Here is an 18,254-nt window from a genome sequence, read left to right on the forward strand (position 1 = left end):
TATTTGTTTTTTTTTTAAAGTACTCATCTACTCACATTGCATAAGAACTTAAATATAAATACTAGCCTGTGTGGCCTTAAGAAGTATGCAAGACAAGCACAAGCCGTCTTACACATACTGCAAGACAGTTCTGATTTAGATACTAGCCCCCACTCCCACCTAGTACTACTACTGTGCACTCTAAGGAGCAGGGTCAGAATGCCACCTGTAAATGTGGTACAGTCTGGGTGGAGTTTATGTAAATGCCCTTCCCAGTATGCTACTGTCTTACAGTACTTGCATAATCCTGGAATCAGACACCCAACTACACAAATGCGGGGCAACGTTCCAAAGGAATTTTGAAGTCTCAGTGGTTGGAATCAGTGCAGAGTGCACCACAACCGATGGAGGCAGACAAGTCATGCTGTGTGAGAATAGGAGAACTTGAGTGTGTGAGTATTCCCGTGCATACAGATATGTGCCTTGCACGGATTCACTTTAGAAGCTCGAATTCCCAAAAACCCGAACTTCATATGGCCGAGACCATAAATTCGATTTTCGGAAACTTGAACTTCTAAAATGAAATGTAAAAAAAAAAAAAAAAAAAAAACACATCGCTTTTGCAGGGGGGCTTTGCCCCCCTGTGCCCCCCATCCCTCTACTTACATATACCAACTCCGAGATCACGCTACAGTGGGGGAAACGGAAATCTCCTGTTTCCTGTCAACATAGCAAAGAAAATGAAAACATTACTTACACAGAGAGGGTACAGGGGTCCTTGTCTCTGTGTGTAAGTAATGTTTTAAGGTAAGTAAAGTGTTGTTTTTTTAACACTTTACACATTCGAGTTACTGAAAGCTCGAGCATATGGTCTCGACCATACGCAATTCGAGCTTTCAGTAATTCGAGCATGTAAAGTGCTCCCGCCTTGCACACACTACTGAACTACACTGCAGGATGCCATTCCTTGAGGTGAACTTCTCTGTCAAAATGCTGACAGAGGATCAATTTATTTAAATAGTGTGAATACATTTCCTGCAAATCCCTTTTTCTCATGGGCAAAGGAACAAACTGCTTCATTTTCTAATGCTAATGGATGCGCGAGAGGTAATGCCACAATTAATAATATACACTACATCCAGCATTCAGTGTTCTACAAAAAACTAGGAAATACACCCTTAGGTGGTCAACAACTAGTTTGTCTTGACTGAAGGGGTTTTGATTAAGAAATGAAAAGAAATGAAAAAAAAACTTGCTTTGAAATTTGTCACACTCTGAGCTAATTATAATAAAGGTAGTAAAAGGGCCACAAGTCCTGCATAGACTGTTTTTGGAGCTTTATCCTACCAAACAACACAGTCTATTCATCTCAAAAGAAGTGTTAAACTTTAAACCATCATCAGTTAATTGACCTACATATATGAAAGACAGACAAGCTGAGTAACAGCTCAAAATGATCATGTTATGAAAAAAAAATGTATCCAGAGAAAAATAAAAACAGTAACTTGGGAGTTCAGAAATCCATTGAGATGAGGTAATGGCTAACAAAAAAGATAGTTTTTCCAGATAATAAACTTAAGGCTAGCCAAAACGGCTTGTTCAAAGAGGAGATGTGACAAGCATGTCACTCATGAAGTTTAGGTCCTAAGGTGGAGGACACCTCTGCACAGGAAGCTAAAGTCAAATAACCCCTTTAAGAAGCAGTTTAATTGGACTACCTGTAATTAGAGTTTGATCTTTCTGTAGCTCATGGTACACTACCACGGTCAAGGCATGCACCTCAATAATGTAGTAGCTAAAGTCTAGGTGTGAGAGAGAGCCATGTAAATAAGCCAAGCATATGTGGAATTGCACAGACTAAGGAGTAGCATTTATCACCTTCCAGTTGGAGCGGACAGCTAGAAAAGTACTACTGCAACTTCCATGCTTTCTGGTCAAAGTGGTCACCTTGCTATAGTGCTAAGGCCAGCAGCACTTTACAGCATAGCTCTCAATTTTTGGTCTGATCCTCATAAAATCTGTGGTTTCTGACAAAACTGAGGACTGAAGTCACTAAATAACAGAAGTTTGAGTTTCAGACCTCACACTCTTCAAGAAATGCATGCTAATGCAAAACATGCTATTCTATCAACTTTCTGCACTTATAGGAGCAGTATTTAAAAACTGACCCTATTTGGGGGCCTTTGTCCCCCCATTAACTTTGGGATTTGTCCAGTTTGCTTGCACAAAGAGGTATGCTCAACAGAAAATCTTGAAAAGTCAAGATATGAAGTACTAGAAACAAGACTATGGACTGCCACAGTGTAGTGAATACAATCTCTTTCCATCCGATATGCAACTTTTCTTGCAAGTGACGGCTCAGTGAAAATGCACAGAAAATCTTCCTTCTCCATAGCCAAAAAATGTCTTCCATACTCTATTCTTCTTGCATCCTGCTATAACAGAGAGGAACTTGGCTAGAAGAGCAGTCTCCTAGACTGCAAAGAGGTTGACTTTTTAGAGGAAAAACGTTCTGAAGTTAAAGCTAAAAATGGGCAAGTACTACAGCTTCAAATCAGGGTGTCTATCAGGACATCTAAATCAAGTACAATAGATAAAACCTCCAGAAATACAAAAAAAAAAAAAAAAAGTGTGCCAATGTCAAATGAAGACTACTTCAGGCAAAGTGGAGTAGGAGCAAGAACAGCTACCTCCTTCCTTCCCAACCACCCACCTACATACTGAAATGCCAAATGACTGCATGATCATTAAACTGAAGTATAACAGGCTTGGGCCTAACAGTACCTCTAATGCTCTCAGGACCATAAATGTAGTCCTTAGCTTGAGCAGACTAATGGATGTGAAAACACTGGTCTGTGAAGTGAACTGGCCCAGGGAAAACCCAAAGTCAGCTTCTCACTCCCCTATTGACTTCTGACTTGAGAAACTGTAAACAAATAATAAAGGGACAAAAAGGGAAAACAAGTGGTCATGGATGCAGACCAACCATTCTAAACTGCAGCATCAGAGACTCAAAATGGAGGAGATGTCACAAGGAATAATGACTCTGCAAACATGGCAGTTCAGTGAATTGTGATCAACATAACTCCCTTTGGCCCAACAAGGTGGAAAACAGATAACAGATTTGGGCCAGTACAATAAACCAGATCCTAGTATGGCTTTGTCCTTCCGGCCATTGTCCAGAACTGCCCCACAAAGGGAACTATTAGAAACAAGGATGAGTTTAACTCAGTTGATGGTGATCCTAGGCAACTTCAACCAAAGCAAAACACAGGCTACTCTTATGAAGAAATAATAAAGCTTCTTCCAGTAGTCTTGTGTTTGAGTTCCTCCAATTCCATTTGCAGACTGCGTGTTTAAATCTGTCTTGCTAAATGGCACTCCTGGGTCAACCCTGAAAGTGTGTACTAATTTTACCTTGTTAACAAATGAATAAACTGTGCCACACTGAATGATTCAAGGGTGAAAGCTTCCTTTGTTATAGGTTCCTAACTCTCTTCTTAACTATCCTGGTCTGTGTGTGGTCAGCCACCAGTGACTTCACATAATTTCACTTCTCCTTTCATCCTAACTCCAATGGTCTCCATTATTACAAAACATCCAGATGTATCCAGTTGTTTGGTGACTCTGCATCTCTAGAAGAAAAAAGCCTCATGTTTAAGAAAGGCTTTGGTGACCCTTGACCAGGAGCTGGAGTGAACAAGTGAGAAGCCATCATAATGTGGCTTGTGATGAGCTATCTTTCCTTTGCGAGTGCGCCATGAAGCATGGATAAGGCAGCACTCCCAGCTTTGCCAAAATACATACCCTAATCTCCAAACACATGCCTTGCCTGGCAACTGCTCATCTCCTCCTATCCAGCCCCTCCATTGCCAGCATACAATGGCAATCTTCCCCAGCACATCATTCCTTCCTTGTTCTTCCCCTGCTAAGACGGGGTACGCAGGTTCTTGGCCCATCATTCCTCTCACTCCCAGCATAATTTCCAAAAGTGCCAGGCTGCAGACCAAACCAATATTATCTGGGTCATAACAAGGGCTTCATTCCTCAAATGCCCAGAGATAACAAGTTACCTAAAACTAGTTATCCAGACAGTGGAACAAAAGGTGATCACATAGCTGGAGGGCCTCCATGCCAAACACCTCTAAAAAGCCCCTAGAAACAAAGGCAAGGCCACAAGTACATTCCAATGAAACTGCTACCAAACTTTTGGCCATTCAGTCTCTATACTTCCGAACTTGCTGACATTTCAAATGGTTATCCTTTTCCCAGCATGCATCTAACACTGTCAGGAAAAGACATTGAAGCCCATCTCATTTTAAATGTCATGCCTAGCCCCTTCAGAGAAACTACTGGATCATTTCACACCTCACTGATCCAACCTATTATTTTACACAATGCTGTACTTTATAGACCTTATACAAGCACCCTAAAAATTTTGAAATTCTAGAATGACTCCAGTCTTACATAACAGCCACATGGCTGCTAAACAAATTGCTCAGAAAGGTTTCACATTATTATTCCATTCTGATTTTTTTTTAAATTAGAGGCAACGTTTGAGCTAGTCCTTTAAAAAGTCTAAAGCATGGAATACATTGTGGGGGGAGCAGACATGAGATTGGTGAACCTACACTAAAAACAAATATCAGTGATGCAAATAAACAGACACTGCGTAATACCATCCAAGATTATGGAATACACTTCCCCTTACTAGGCGGAGAAATTCTTGACTTGTCAGTCAATTACAGGACTAAGGCTATGTGATGTTAAGCTGCTTCTGGTGCTCTCTGAAATTAATACTAGTAGTAGAATTCAAGAATGTTTGGCAATAATGAAGAGCAAGAAAAAACAGGAAACAGGAAGAAGTACAATTTCCTTCAGAAATATCCCTCATACACATATAGGAAACACAAAATATCAACATGGAGTTACGACCAAGCTTTTAGAAGTAAAGTAAGCAATAACATTGATAAACCTGTGTGTGTGATATGTGCCTCTGGCCCAGGTCATAGCTAACATAATATCGACCCGAAAACAGCGAACGCTGAAAATAGTGAAGCTGCAGATAACTGAATTTTTTCCTAGGGAAATAATTTGGTTGTCCGTTTCTATGGCTTCGCTATTTTCAGCACTGTGGTGGAAAGTTACGGGTTGGGTTCAAGTGTGTGATTGTGTAGATGTTAGGGTTAGGGCGTGGGTGAGGTGAGTGTGCGATAGTGACAGACTTTAGGGTTAGGGCAGGGTATGTGAGTTAGGGTTGGGGCGCGGGTGAGGTGAGTGTGCGATAGCGACAGACTTTAGGGTTAGGGCAGGGTATGTGAGTTAGGGTTGGGGCGCGGGTGAGGTGAGTGTGTGATAGTGACAGACTTTAGGGTTAGGGCAGGGTATGTGAGTTAGGGTTAGGGTGCGGGTGAGGTGAGTGCACTCTAGTGATAGACTTTAGGGTTAGGATTAAGGATAGTGGATAGATAGTACTGTATGTACAGTTTAGTGTATTGTTAGACGTAGGATTTTAAGTGCGTGTGTGTGTGTGTGGATTGCTGGTTTTTTGGTGTGCTTGTGTTGTGGGTGTGTTTCTCGGAACAGTGAATTTTTTCCCAGGGAAAAAATTTGCTGTTCTGAGCTTTCAACGTTTTTAGATTTCGTGGTTAGAAGCTTGAGGTTGCTGTAGTCAATGATGTGCTGTTTCATTGAACTGATATACAGCCCACTTATTACACTAACAAGCAATCCTGAAAACATTTCTTAAGTCAGGTCAAGAAATGACATGCTGAAGGGTCTACATATGGCCTTACCCACCTTTCAGCAAGGTTTTGGACACAAATAAAGACAAATGATTGATAATTATAGTTAGCGAACTTTGTTACTACTTCCAATGTGGTGTTCCAAGTTCAAATCAAAAACTATCTGAAATGCAGGAGAGAAAGGTTGACAATAAACAGAATGCAAAGTGATGGTGGGTTCTCCAAGAGGTTAACCACAATTTCTGACGCCAGTCCTCTTCTACTTTCAGAGCCAATTTCTCTTCAGCCCCTTTGAAGTAAATCTATAAAGATGGCACAAAAATTTGGAATACAGTCAGAAGCAAGTAAGGGTAGACTGGAACAGTGAAACATGTGGTGGCACGAACTTCAGCGCAAAGTACAAGACAATACAGATCATTAAAAAAAAGCCCAAGGGGACTTGCACACATTTCTGGAGGGGTGCTACTAAAACGGAAATTAAACAATGCCACATGAGCACACTGTATGTGGTACTCCACCCAACAGGAAGAGATATCGTGATTAGTGACGACATAACTTTTTTCAGGAGGCATCATCACCTGCAAATTTGAGCATACTTATCGATTTTAATTAATGACAATTTCATTTAATTTATAGCTAATGTACTAATGTGCATATCTATCCATGCATCCCCTACATCTTCTCCTGCAAATTGTCTGTCTGGCACTAGAACATCTCGCAATAACAGAAGTCAGTTTTTAGCACTTACTTCAAAGACATTGTCTGCTCTTTAGCTATACTACTACTAATACATGGACATTCAATGTGAAAACGAAATAAAAGAAAGGTCAGGGGACAATCTAATGAAAAGGGAGATTACAAGTATAAACGAGTGGAGAACAGAGGAGCAGCAGCTCAGGAATGATGTTAGAAATTCAGAGAGAATATGAAAGCATGGAACAGTCTTCATGAGGAGATTTTGAAATCAAGAGCAGTTGGGAATGATGTAAAGTGAACATGAGTAAATCAGAATGATGTAAAGTGAATGAGTGGGATAAATGGAGCAGTACACTATCTCTTACAAGAACCTGAAACCTACATAGGAGATGGAAAACAGATGCACAAGCTGGGCCAGTAAGATATAGGACATTTTCTATAACCTGCAGCACATAAAGGTGACTAGTACCAACTACAGGGGCACCTAGTCAGATGACCCAATAGAACATTAAATGGACTGCTGCAACGGACAACTCCATTACTCAAGATCAGCAACAAATGACTGTCCAATTTCAAATGCAGTTTTTCAGTCCACAATATCATCCTGGTTTCTGATGCCATGCAAACCAGATACCACATGAAGTGTTGCACAGGACAAGACTGCTCACCCTGAAAGCAACCAAAGAAATAAACAGCAGTTATTTGTCTGCAAGTACATACGCAGAGGCTCGTACGGTGCCAACTTGTTATTCGGTACAATGCAAAGAATATGAAAAATGGACTGACAAAAATGTCGGGTACAGAAAAAAAAAAGTCAAAAGTAATAAATTGGCTGAAAGCTTGCTACCCAAAAATGCAGAAACATTTGTAAGATGAATGAACCAGGTTACACAATTATATACATTGGAAATGAAATGAACAGAAACCATAATCTCCAAATCTTAGTAGAAAATACCATCAAATACATGAATGGATGCAATAATCGATATTGGAGACTTGGAACACTCCAGTATGGAATACCAGCTTCATTAGAGCCTACAGTGCATCATCAATCATTCTATACGAAATAAAGCAGTATCCATACCTACAACAAGAAGGGTTTGAGACAAACTACCACCTTATAGTACTATTTTAAATACCTGACCTTTCAGCATCAATTTGGAAAGTCACCTTTGCATAAGAAAGGCATATTAGCATGCCCTGAATTGGTGAAGCGAATTCCTGGTTTCTATGGCCAGGAAATCACTACTGTTTCTATCTCAGTCAGGCACCTTTCCACAAAATTTGGTCATATAGCAGCATGTTACTTCCAAGACTTTTTATAAAGATAGCTGTAAAATTAGAAACAATGTTCAAATCAGACTGGTTCTTGAATTTACATTTGCTTCATTTGGGTATCGCGTGCTGTGTTTGCCTAACTGTGAGTAAAGCTATACGTCATTATTCAGTACTTATCTGCATTACTTGTATTTTGCCTTGTTGTCTAGGTTGTGCCTTAAAAGGACTCAAAGGATCACTCTCTTATATGGTTAATGAACATTTAACAAATCAATCAGCAAATCTTCTGATAGGGTGCCTATTGCTAGGTAGTCTGCAGTACAAAGCACTGATGTTAACAGCCCAGGTTTGCTTTTACTTCTCTCTTACATTTCAGCTTAAATACGTATAAGAAGTGACTGAGCAGTTCCTACACCACCACATCACATTCTTGGGTTTAACAAAATCAAAGTAAAGCTCAGTTATGTGCCCACAGAGTCTTAGAATACCCTGGGATGCACATAGGGACCAGCAGAACTACATACAAGTACGGAGAAATAGGAAAACACAGCCTATTACTGAACAGACTACTACAAGTGTCATTAATGAAATTCAGCTTTCTTCACAAACTCTGACGAAGAATGTAGCATAAACTTTCTAAGCAATCAGGCATCAAGCCAATGGCTCTGTACACCACCACCCCCATATATACTGGACTTATGAAAACAAAATCTGACAGCAAAATTAGCCAAGACAGGAAGAGACTAAGCAGGGACAACATAATTTAGGGTCAATACGGACAAAAGTGGGAGAGAGGGCATTATGAATTGTGCGAAACATCCATGAACATTTCACAAGTACAAGTCTCAACCACAGAAAAGAACAATACCAGTTTAGCTAGGTCTTCCAAAGAATAACTCTGAAGGACATTTATTGTTCTGCACAAGGACTTGAACCCAGTGAAATGTCTGCACATCACAGTTCCTATCCTTCTGCATTTTTTCTGAGAAAGTTCTGCATCCTGACCAATCAGCTAAAAAGAAGGCAGATTTTACAATTCTGCCAGACATAAACAAGGAACACCTGCATGACTGCACATAATCTAAAACTAGAAAAAAAGCATACCTCTCAACTGTCCTTGATTTTGCAGAAAGTCCCCAATTTTGTCTCACTTTTTGCCTTGTTCCTCATACAGTTTACAGTTTTGTGTCAAATCACTGAGGACTGTAGACACCAAATAATGATGGACACTGAGTTTCAGACTTCATATCCTTCCGAAAATGTGTGATAATGCAAAATCTGTCATTCTAGCATCTTTCTAAATACACAACAGCAATATTTAACATCTGTCCCCAATGTTGGTCCTTTGTGCCCCTTTACATTTGTGGCTTTCTTCCAGATTGTTAGATCAAGAGGGACAAACCAGACAACTGTTCCACAGCACTTCCACTTCCATATACAGAGTGAATCTGCAAACAGATCTACTTGTTTTTGTTTTCTAAAGATCACTGCTGAGGCTGAAGCATAAACAAATGCAACAGCAGAAAATCAAAATAATGTGTGTAATATAATTATACAATAAATTATAATAATATATGTAGAGCTGTGCTCAAAAGATTACATTCTTCTAAATGAAATGCAACACTATCACAAAGTGGGGCTGCAAAATATGAAGTCACAAGACACAACACCTTTGTGCTGATAAGCCACTGTATGCCTCTAAAGAAAATAAAGTTTCCTTTCTAGATCTAGTGGTATTTATAACAGTATTAACATTAGACATGTGAACAATACACACATTCAGAATCCTCAAAACACCTGTCAGAAGCTGCATCTGTCCCCCAACACTGCAGACCTGCTCATATTTAATGGTAGCACACACCTTTTCTCTTATTTCAACTGCAGTCCAAAGTCATGCTACATAAAACAACATAAGAAATGTTCTCTAACACACACACCAAATGTCACTGCTATGGTTTTCAGAGACATGAGAAATGATGAGCTATGAAGTTTCATTCAAGTGGGGTTTGTGTTACAAATTCTGCAATAGTAATCAGAATTGCATGCTGGTTTACTTTCACATTAAAGCAAACTAAGCATTTTCTACTTGTAAACATTTCTATGTCTGTGTGGGCAGCCGAGATTACAACCTGCAGGGAGGCTTCCTTAAACAGGACACAGAAATGAGCAGTTCTGTGTACAAAAGCACTTTTAATCTCTTGATCAGGAATAAAGAACTGCAAACTAACAACTGTCACACATTGTAGTTATGACTTAAAAAGATGTTTGTACAAGAAGAAACTAATTTGCAAACTGATTGGGAGCGCATTCTATTCAGCTAATAATTGGGAAAATATGTACGAGTTTATGTATGTATTCCACATAAAACCTACTGCAAAAACTTTTCTTTACCCTAGGTCTCTGTAAAACCCAGTTTTAAAATATGTAGATTAATGACTCATCCTACTGCAGTTTTTCAGCACTGAATGCACTGTAGATAAAAAGCAGTAGCAGTGATCCTTCATGTTGTGTGTTTAAAGGTGACCCCCCCCCAAAAAAAAAAAAATTAGCCACTCCTTACTATTTTCTCTCCAACTCCAAATAAACTAAACAGGTTTAACTTGTCAGCACGCACTTCACCTGGTAACACACACTCAAGTTTCAGTTCATCTTTCAATCTTAGAAGAATTCCTCATGCACAGTACAGTAGACTCCTGGCAGAGTTCACAAGTTAGGGGAAAAAAAAGCTTTGTAAACTCCTGAACAGTCTCTGCTGCTACTTCTCTCGACTATAAAATCATGATGAAAACGAGAACACATTTTAATACAGCAGCAAGCATGTGTATAGCCTGGCATACTTACTGTGGGAGTTCTACATAATCTGGTGCAGACTAGATCCTCTGATGTAATGAGCCCTTCGAGACCCCTAAAATATGCTCAATAAAACCTTGCTCACCACATAAAGCATCTGATAGAGAGATTCACTGGAACCACTGAAATCTTGCTCCTTTCCCTTCTGTTTCACTTTCCGGTTTGTAGACATTATGACAAGAGGTCCACTAACATCCCCTGTCTCCATCCAGCATTCTTCTCAGCACAGAAATCAGAAAATTTTAATTCAGATGGCTTCAAGTATACAAGATAACCACTCCCTCCACGTTTGGGGCAGGGTTTCCATCATATTCTTGGCTGCTCCTCTATACAAATGGCATTTACCCATTTTTGAACAAATGGGTCACAATTAGCTTTCATAAGGCAGATGCTGCATTTCTATGGCAACTGGTATAGGCCTCAATTCTTAATATATCAGCTACAATTCCATCATTCCTCTCAACTTGTCTGGTACTTTATTTTCAGTTCTTGAAAGGAGGAAAATGCTTTGCAAGCATCAACAGCTGTACACACTAGCAGCAACAGGAAGGAAAGAAAAAAAAATCTGACATTGCAATGTCATCATTTCTGCTCCCCTGGGCGAAGGTTCAGTTGATTGGCTAGGACCTGCACTCCACAATAGAATATTAAATATCAATACAAAAAGTCCTGTCAACCAAGAACTAGACGCACAGCACTAAAAATACCCTACAGTTTCAGTATTCTATTCACAGTAAATAGCAACGTACTTTTAATCTAACACTACACAGCAAACTGCTAACAGAAATGTTCTTTCCATGTAGCGCAATAGTTAACTATACGAGTTCACAAGCATTTAATTCAATCTGCTTGCAACACTATGCAGAAATACATTATACAAAAAGATGAAAAATAGGTTTGCTCTTTTTTACAACACTGCCTTTAAACAAAATTCAGCACTGCCAATGCAAACTGGATACATCCAGTAACACTGTATGAAATGAACAAGTTTATTTTTCCTGGTTCCAGCTTTAAGGGCAATTTGTTACAAAGCAGAACACTAGGGAACAGTGATGGCACAGTCATATGTTGAAGAAATAAGGACATACAAGAATAAGGTATATTGCACCATCAGCATAATGCCCTAGGGTGGCCACGGTGGTGCAGCGGTTAGCGTTGCCGCCTCACAGCAAGAGGTTCTCTGGTTCGATCCTCGGCTGGGGTGCCTAACTGGGAAAAGCCGAAAGAAGAAGAGCATAATGCCCTAACTTTGACACCGTTTTGCAAAAGGTAGTGTAGGAATTCTGTTCTCCTGCAGTCAAAGGAATTAAGTCTAATCTGGAAAGTTGGTGAATGGTACATGTAAATGTTTGTCCTTTTCATGCAGTGGTTTGAAACTCAACACAACCAACAGGTCTGCCATAAATGTACATACTGGAGAAAAAAATGGAGACCATTTACTCGGCAGATTAAAAAACACGCGTGCACCACATTTCTTGTATTCTTCCTTACTAAAAGACAAAATATATATGCAATAACAAAACTCCATTTTCTGCATACAGCTGAGGAACACAAATCATATGTGGTGTTAGACAGGACACTAACACCATAAACTGTTAGTAGTAATGGAGTGCTCTGCCCTTTACCATGACAAAACACTTCATCATTTGCATTTAGTGCACAGGTAGCTGCAGTAACTTAACATTCCAGCTGACAAAATGCTGTTGCTTAATGCTGTTCTTCTGGTCAGTCTTGTGAGATAATCAACGTAACAGTTGATGTAACGTGAGTAGCAGGAACAGTGCTGCAGGAAAAGTACAGTTTTGTACCTACCATACATGTAGATGTTCGAGTGTCTTCACCGCTGCAGTCATTACACTTGGGTTATCCTGCCGTCAGGCAGGCCCACAGTCGGCCTGAGTTTCAAAGTCTTGGTCCGGTGTTGGTTGCTGTTGCCTCTTCCCTGACGTCAGTGCGCCAGGGGTATACAAGAAGCAGCCAACGCCATTTTCTTCAGTTTTTCTTGCCCCAGATGTCAGGTGCCCCCAAAAATGGTAGGCAATACATATTGCTAATAAAACATACAAAAAAGGTAAAAATAAAACCTTCATTAACCAGTAAATACACCACATAGGTAGTATAGGTTAGTCCCAGATAAGAAAGAGGGGCTGGCAGGTGGGTAACCTGGACTGCAGCAGTGAAGACACTCGAACATCTACATTTATGGTAGGTACAAAACTGTACTATGTTCATCGTGCTTCACTGCTGCAGTCATTACACTCGGGTAGAATCCCAAAGCTGAGTTTGGGTGGCTGGCTCTATAGAGGATTTGGTGTGGCTATGAGGCCCTGCAGCACTGCAGTGGCAAAGCCAGCTTTGGATCTAGAATAAAGAGGCAAATGGTAATGCTTGGTAAAGGTATGCACTGAACTCTAAGTTGCAGCTTCCAAGATATCTTTGGTAGGTACTCCTCTAAGGTAGGCAGTAGAAGTAGCAGTTGCCCTGGTGGAATATCCATGCTGTGTGTAGCAGAACTGGATACAGTGTCCTATCCACTTTGAAATGGTCTGCTTTGAAATAGCCTTTCCCTGTGATCCTGCAGCATATGATACAAACAATTGTTCAGTTTTTCTGAAAGCTTTTGTTTTGTCCAAGTAGAAGCGTAATTGCCTGTGTATGTCCAAGGAATGTAGAAGTCTCTCCCCTTTATTCTGGGGATTTGGATAAAAGGTTGGCAAGTGAATAGATTGGTTAAGAGCCACACTGGAAACCACCTTAGGCATAAAGGAAGGGTTTGTCCTTAAAGAAACCCTGTCTTGGTGGAAAATGATAAAAGGCTCCACTGCCATTAGTGCCTGTAGTTCTGAGACTCTTCGTGTTGAGGTTATTGCCAGAAGCAGAGCAGTTTTCCATTATATATATTTTAACTCTGCTGAATTGGCTGGTTCAAAAGGAGGCAAAGTGAGCTTTTCCAAAACGAAATTGAGGTCCCAAGTTGGTGTTGGTGCTCTCTGGGGCGGTCTTATGTTTTTAGCCCCTCTGAGGTACTGCTTTAGCAAAGGGTGAGAAAAAATAGGAAGATCTGCGTTGTAATGAGCCAAGATGGCAGAAGCGTGAATCTTAATGGATGAGAAGGCTAGTCCTTTGTCCAGCATCTCAGTCAAGTATTGTAGTATCTGAGGAATGTTAGGGACCAGAGTATCAAGGTTTTGAAACTGGTTCCAGGCACAGAATCTCTTCCACTTTTCTGAATAAGTTTTCCTGGTGCTAAGCCTCCAAAATGACATCTAAAACAGCTTTAGAGAGAGAAGTTGTCTGTTTGGCTATTGAAACTTCCATGCAGCCAGGTTTAAAGTTTTGAGCTGACTGTGCAGTATCCGATTGTTTTGCTGAGTCGGAAGGTGTGGAATTTGAGGCAAAATACAAGGTGGACCTTGAACTAAGTTCTTTAAGATTGGGTACCAGTGCTGGCGTGGCCAGTCTGGAGCAATCAGAATCATCTGTAGTTTGTCTTGTCTGGCTTTTAGGAATACTTTTGAAAGGAGAGGCAGTGGTGGGAAGGCATAAATGCTTAGGTTTTTCCAGCTGAACAAAAGAGCATCCACTTTCCATGCTTGTGTGTGAAAAGTCCTTGTGCAGAATATTTGTAGGTGGCAATTCAGTGGGGAGGCAAAGAGATCTATGTCCGGGCACCCCCATTTTTGCATTATCATGTGGAAAACTTGTGGATTTAATTTCCACTCGTGAGGATCCATGATGTTTCTGCTTAGGTCGTCTGCCAGAGTATTTATCTTTCCTGGCAGGAATTGTGCTTGCAAATGAACTTGATAAGTTACAGCCGTGTTCCACAAGGTCATGGCTTGCTTGCATAGGGGGTAAGAATGAGTGCCTCCTTGCTTGTTTATGTACCACATCACTGTGGTGTTGTCCGTCCTTATTTATAATTGTCCTGGATGCAGAAGGTCCTTGAAAGCTGTTAGGGCATTTTGTACAGCCAACATCTCTTTTTGATTGATGTGAAGAGGCATTTGTTCTGTGGTCCATTTGCACTGAATACATTTTCCTGCCATGTGTGCTCCCCAGGCATAATCCGAGGAGTCTGTTATAGTCTGCCTGGCTGTGGGGAGAGTGAAAGGCTGACCCTTGTTGAGGGGACATGCCTGTGCCCACCATCGAAACTCCTGTTGTAGGCAGGGAATTAGAGGTATTACTGTCTCCAAGCTGTGTGAATGTTGAGACCAAACACTTTTAAGGTACCATTGTAATTTCCACATATGCAGTCTTGCATATGGAATTAGTAGAATGCAGGATGCCATGAATCCCAAGGCCTGCAGAATTTTTCTTGCAGGGAGTTGGGACTTTGTTGCCATCAATTGAAAATACTGAGTCAGTTGTCCTTGTTTGTCTGGCGTGAGATAAGCCTTCTGGGCCGTTGTATTTAAGCTGGCACCCAGGAATATTATCTCTTGTGAGGGCACTAGTTTTGATTTCTTTTCATTTACTGTATACCCTAGGCAACTTAACAATCTTTTTACAAACGCCAGATGCTGTAGAAGAATGTCCTTGCTCACTGCTTGAATCAGGCAGTCGTCCAGATATGGATATATTTGAATTCCTTTTTGTCTGCAAAATCCAATTACTGGTGCCAGGCACTTGGTAAAGACTCTGGGCAGAGTAGATAAGCCAAAGGGCAGTGCAGAGAATTGGTAGTGCATTGAACCAGCTATGAATCTGAGGTATCTTCTGCAATTTTGTCTGATAGGGACATGCAGGTATGCCTCTTTGAGGTCCAAAGTAACAAGCCAAGCTTTCTTGCCCAACATGGGAAGGAGCTGTTGTAGTGTCAGCATTTTGAATTTCGGAACATCCAGGTAAGTATTTAGAGTGGAAAGGACCAGAATGGGTCTCCAGGCTTTGTGATTTCTGGGTACCAGGAAGAGTCTTGAGTAAAAGCCTTGTCCTTTCTCCTGCTGTGGTACTTTTTGAATAGCTCTCATGTCCATGAGAGCTGTAATTTGTTTTTGTGCCTCTGCCCATTGATTTTGCGGCAGGTCTGGCATTCCTTTTAGCCTTGAAAAGTGTGAAAGTGGAACCTGTAACCTTGAGACACAATATTCAGCACCCATTTTGTCTTGGGTGATTGCTTGCCAGTTTTGAGAAAAAAGTGCTAGTTTCCCCCCTAAGGGAGCTGCCAAAAGGTAAGAGTTTGGCATTGGAAGGGGGAAGTCATTGGGACTGTTTCCTGTAAGGTTGTGACTTATCCTCACCTTGTTTTGGGTTTGAAGCACCCTACTGTCGTGGTCTGTAAGAACCTTGTGGCTAAGATCTGCCTCTTGGGTGTCTGTATCTGCCTCTTTGTGGCCTGTCTGACACTGGAATGGGCCAATTCTTAGTAGGCCAATTTCTGCTAAATTGTGGTGGCTGTACCTGTAAGAAATCCTTTACTGTTTGCATAGATTTTTCCTTATCCTCCATTTTCTTTAGTACTTCTTCTGCCTTAATACCAAATAAATTATCTTGCTTCAAAGGGGCATCCAGTAATTTTGCCTTAACATGGTCTGGTAAACTTTGTTCTTTTAACCAAGCATGCCTTTGAATCACAGATCCTGTAACTGCTGCTCTACAAGAAGCTTCTAATGAATCAAAACCACATTGCAAAGTATGTTTTCTCACTTGTTCAGCTGCATGCAATAAATCCTACATTTCCGTATAGTCAGGTTGTTCTGAATTTATACTCATTTTCTATTTTAATTGAGACAGTAAATATTGTTGATACTTAAGCATGTGAAACTGGCAATTCAGAGCTCTCACTGCTAAAGTTGCAGAGGTGTAAACTTTCTTACCCCATCTGTCTAATGCTCTAGAGTCCCTATCAGAGGGAACTGGATTCTTAGCCGTGGAAGCCTTAACCCCTTTGGGACCCTGGGAAATAGTTTCTGGGTCTGCAACAGGGGTTTTATAAAGGAATTTGTGAGAGTCAGGGAGTCTGTAGTATCTGTCTGGCTTGACTGGAGCTGGGGGTAAAGAATCAGGGTTTAAACTAGATTCAGAGAACACATCATCCACAATGTCCAACAATGGTGGAATAGCAAGGGGCCTGTGCTGAGGCAGCAAAAGAAAGTCTCTGAGCCTTTTCTTGGATTCTGAGTAATCCTGGCCCTCCCAATGGAAATGCTCCCTCATGGTATGCAACGTTTCCCCAAAAGAGTAATCCTCAGGAGGAGAGGCTGAAGGAATGGATTCTTCAGCATTAGAATCCTCATAAGGGGTAAAGAATATCCCTGGTCTGAAGAGGAATCAGAATATATTGAAACCTGGTCAGAGGAATCAGAGTCTGTATCCTGCCTAGGCCTTTTATCAGGAGGGGGATGGGAAACCCTGATCAAAGTTATCAAGTCTTCGGCCATCTTGAGCATCTGTTTTTTAGGCATGGAGGCCTGTCCTGGTGAATGCTGCACATGCTTCTTTGTCTTTAGTGTAGGCTTAGTCTTGGCTGTAGTTGTAATGGTAAGTTGAGTAGGCCTGAAAACACCCTCAGAAGCAGATGCCTGCTCAGCGGCTCCGGACCCATCTGAAGGGTTAATCTCTGTTGGCCCAACACCTTGAGGCTCCAGAGGCCTAGGCACCTCCACGTGGGAGTCGGACGTGGCCTGTGGTTCTGAGGTAGCGGGTGTCAGGGGCTGCGAAAGCGCCTCACTGATAACCGGTGAACCAGCGACTGACCTAGAAGAGGCTTCGTCGTCAGTTTTGGACCTCGGTAGCCTTTCCCTATCTTTATCTTTGTGCTTTTTATGCATTCCAGTCGTTGGTTGTTTCGACGGCATTGTGTAATTAAACCTTCGCCCAAAATAATGGCGAGCAAAATCAAACCGACGTTTAATAGTGAATTTGTTAAATCTAGCACAAAACCGACAACTAGTGATGTCGTGATCTGGGCCTAGGCATGGAATACAGTAAGAATGAAAATCCTTATGAGGTATTTGCTTCCCACAAGAAATACAATTATTAACTTTTTCTGACATCAGACTGAGGCAAGAAAATTTTTTTTTTCCCCAACGGGGTACTTAGCTTTATTGAAGACTTTGGTTCTGAAATCGAATTTGAAATCTCAGGAGTCAGCCGACCGGCACTTGTGAACTGCTTTTGCTTTGGGCACCGCGCGGCAAGAAAGACTGAAGAAAATGGCGTTGGCTGCTTCTTATATACCCCTGGCGCACTGACGTCAGGGAAGAGGCGACAGCAACCGATGCAGGACCAAGACTCTGGAACTCAGGCAGACTGCGGGCCCGCCTGACGGCAGGATAACCCAAGTGTAATGACTGCATCAGTGAAACACGATGAACATCATGCGTTTTGGAACACTGATAACTGCATCAGTCTTCAGAGAGATATTTTCAGCAGCTGGACATCTCCTAGGGTATATGACTACACTCTCTCACAGTGGCTTTTAAACAGCAGCCCAGATGTAAAGACTGTCGCAGAGTGCTTCACTCTCACTTTTTGGTGCCTAGGAATAGGCAGACAGGCGCACTGTATGAACAAAAGCTGATGTGCTACAGGAAAAAAGCATAAATGTCTAAATGTTTGTTTGTGTCTTTCGGCTTTTCCCGGTTAGGGGTCGCCACAGTGGAACTCCAGTCCGCTAATGATTGGCAGTAGATTTTTACATGCTGGCTTGCCGGGCCTAAAGCACAACCTTCAACGAAGGAATGCCCATTCACGCATGTC

The 18,254-nt window shown here is 41.3% G+C and overlaps 1 protein-coding gene across 7 annotated transcripts in view; it reads right to left on the reverse strand.

Moving 5' to 3' along the window:
• Positions 1 to 18,254, reverse strand: part of TIAM1 (TIAM Rac1 associated GEF 1) — a 2,502,716-nt gene that overhangs the window by 762,388 nt on the left and 1,722,074 nt on the right. The window contains exon 1 of one of the 7 annotated variants that reach the window (XM_044071410.1): positions 10,633 to 11,072. The exons of the other annotated variants lie outside the window; for them this stretch is intronic. Coding sequence (XP_043927345.1) covers positions 10,633 to 10,755 — 123 coding nt within the window. The 5' untranslated portion in view covers positions 10,756 to 11,072. Of the gene's footprint in view, positions 1 to 10,632; positions 11,073 to 18,254 lie in introns of those variants that run through there. 7 annotated transcript variants of the gene reach the window in all.

Source organism: Protopterus annectens, chromosome 5.part0 (genome assembly GCF_019279795.1).
Source record: "Protopterus annectens isolate FY-2018-M chromosome 5.part0, PAN1.0, whole genome shotgun sequence".
In the NCBI taxonomy this organism is placed as follows: Eukaryota; Metazoa; Chordata; order Ceratodontiformes; family Protopteridae; genus Protopterus; species Protopterus annectens.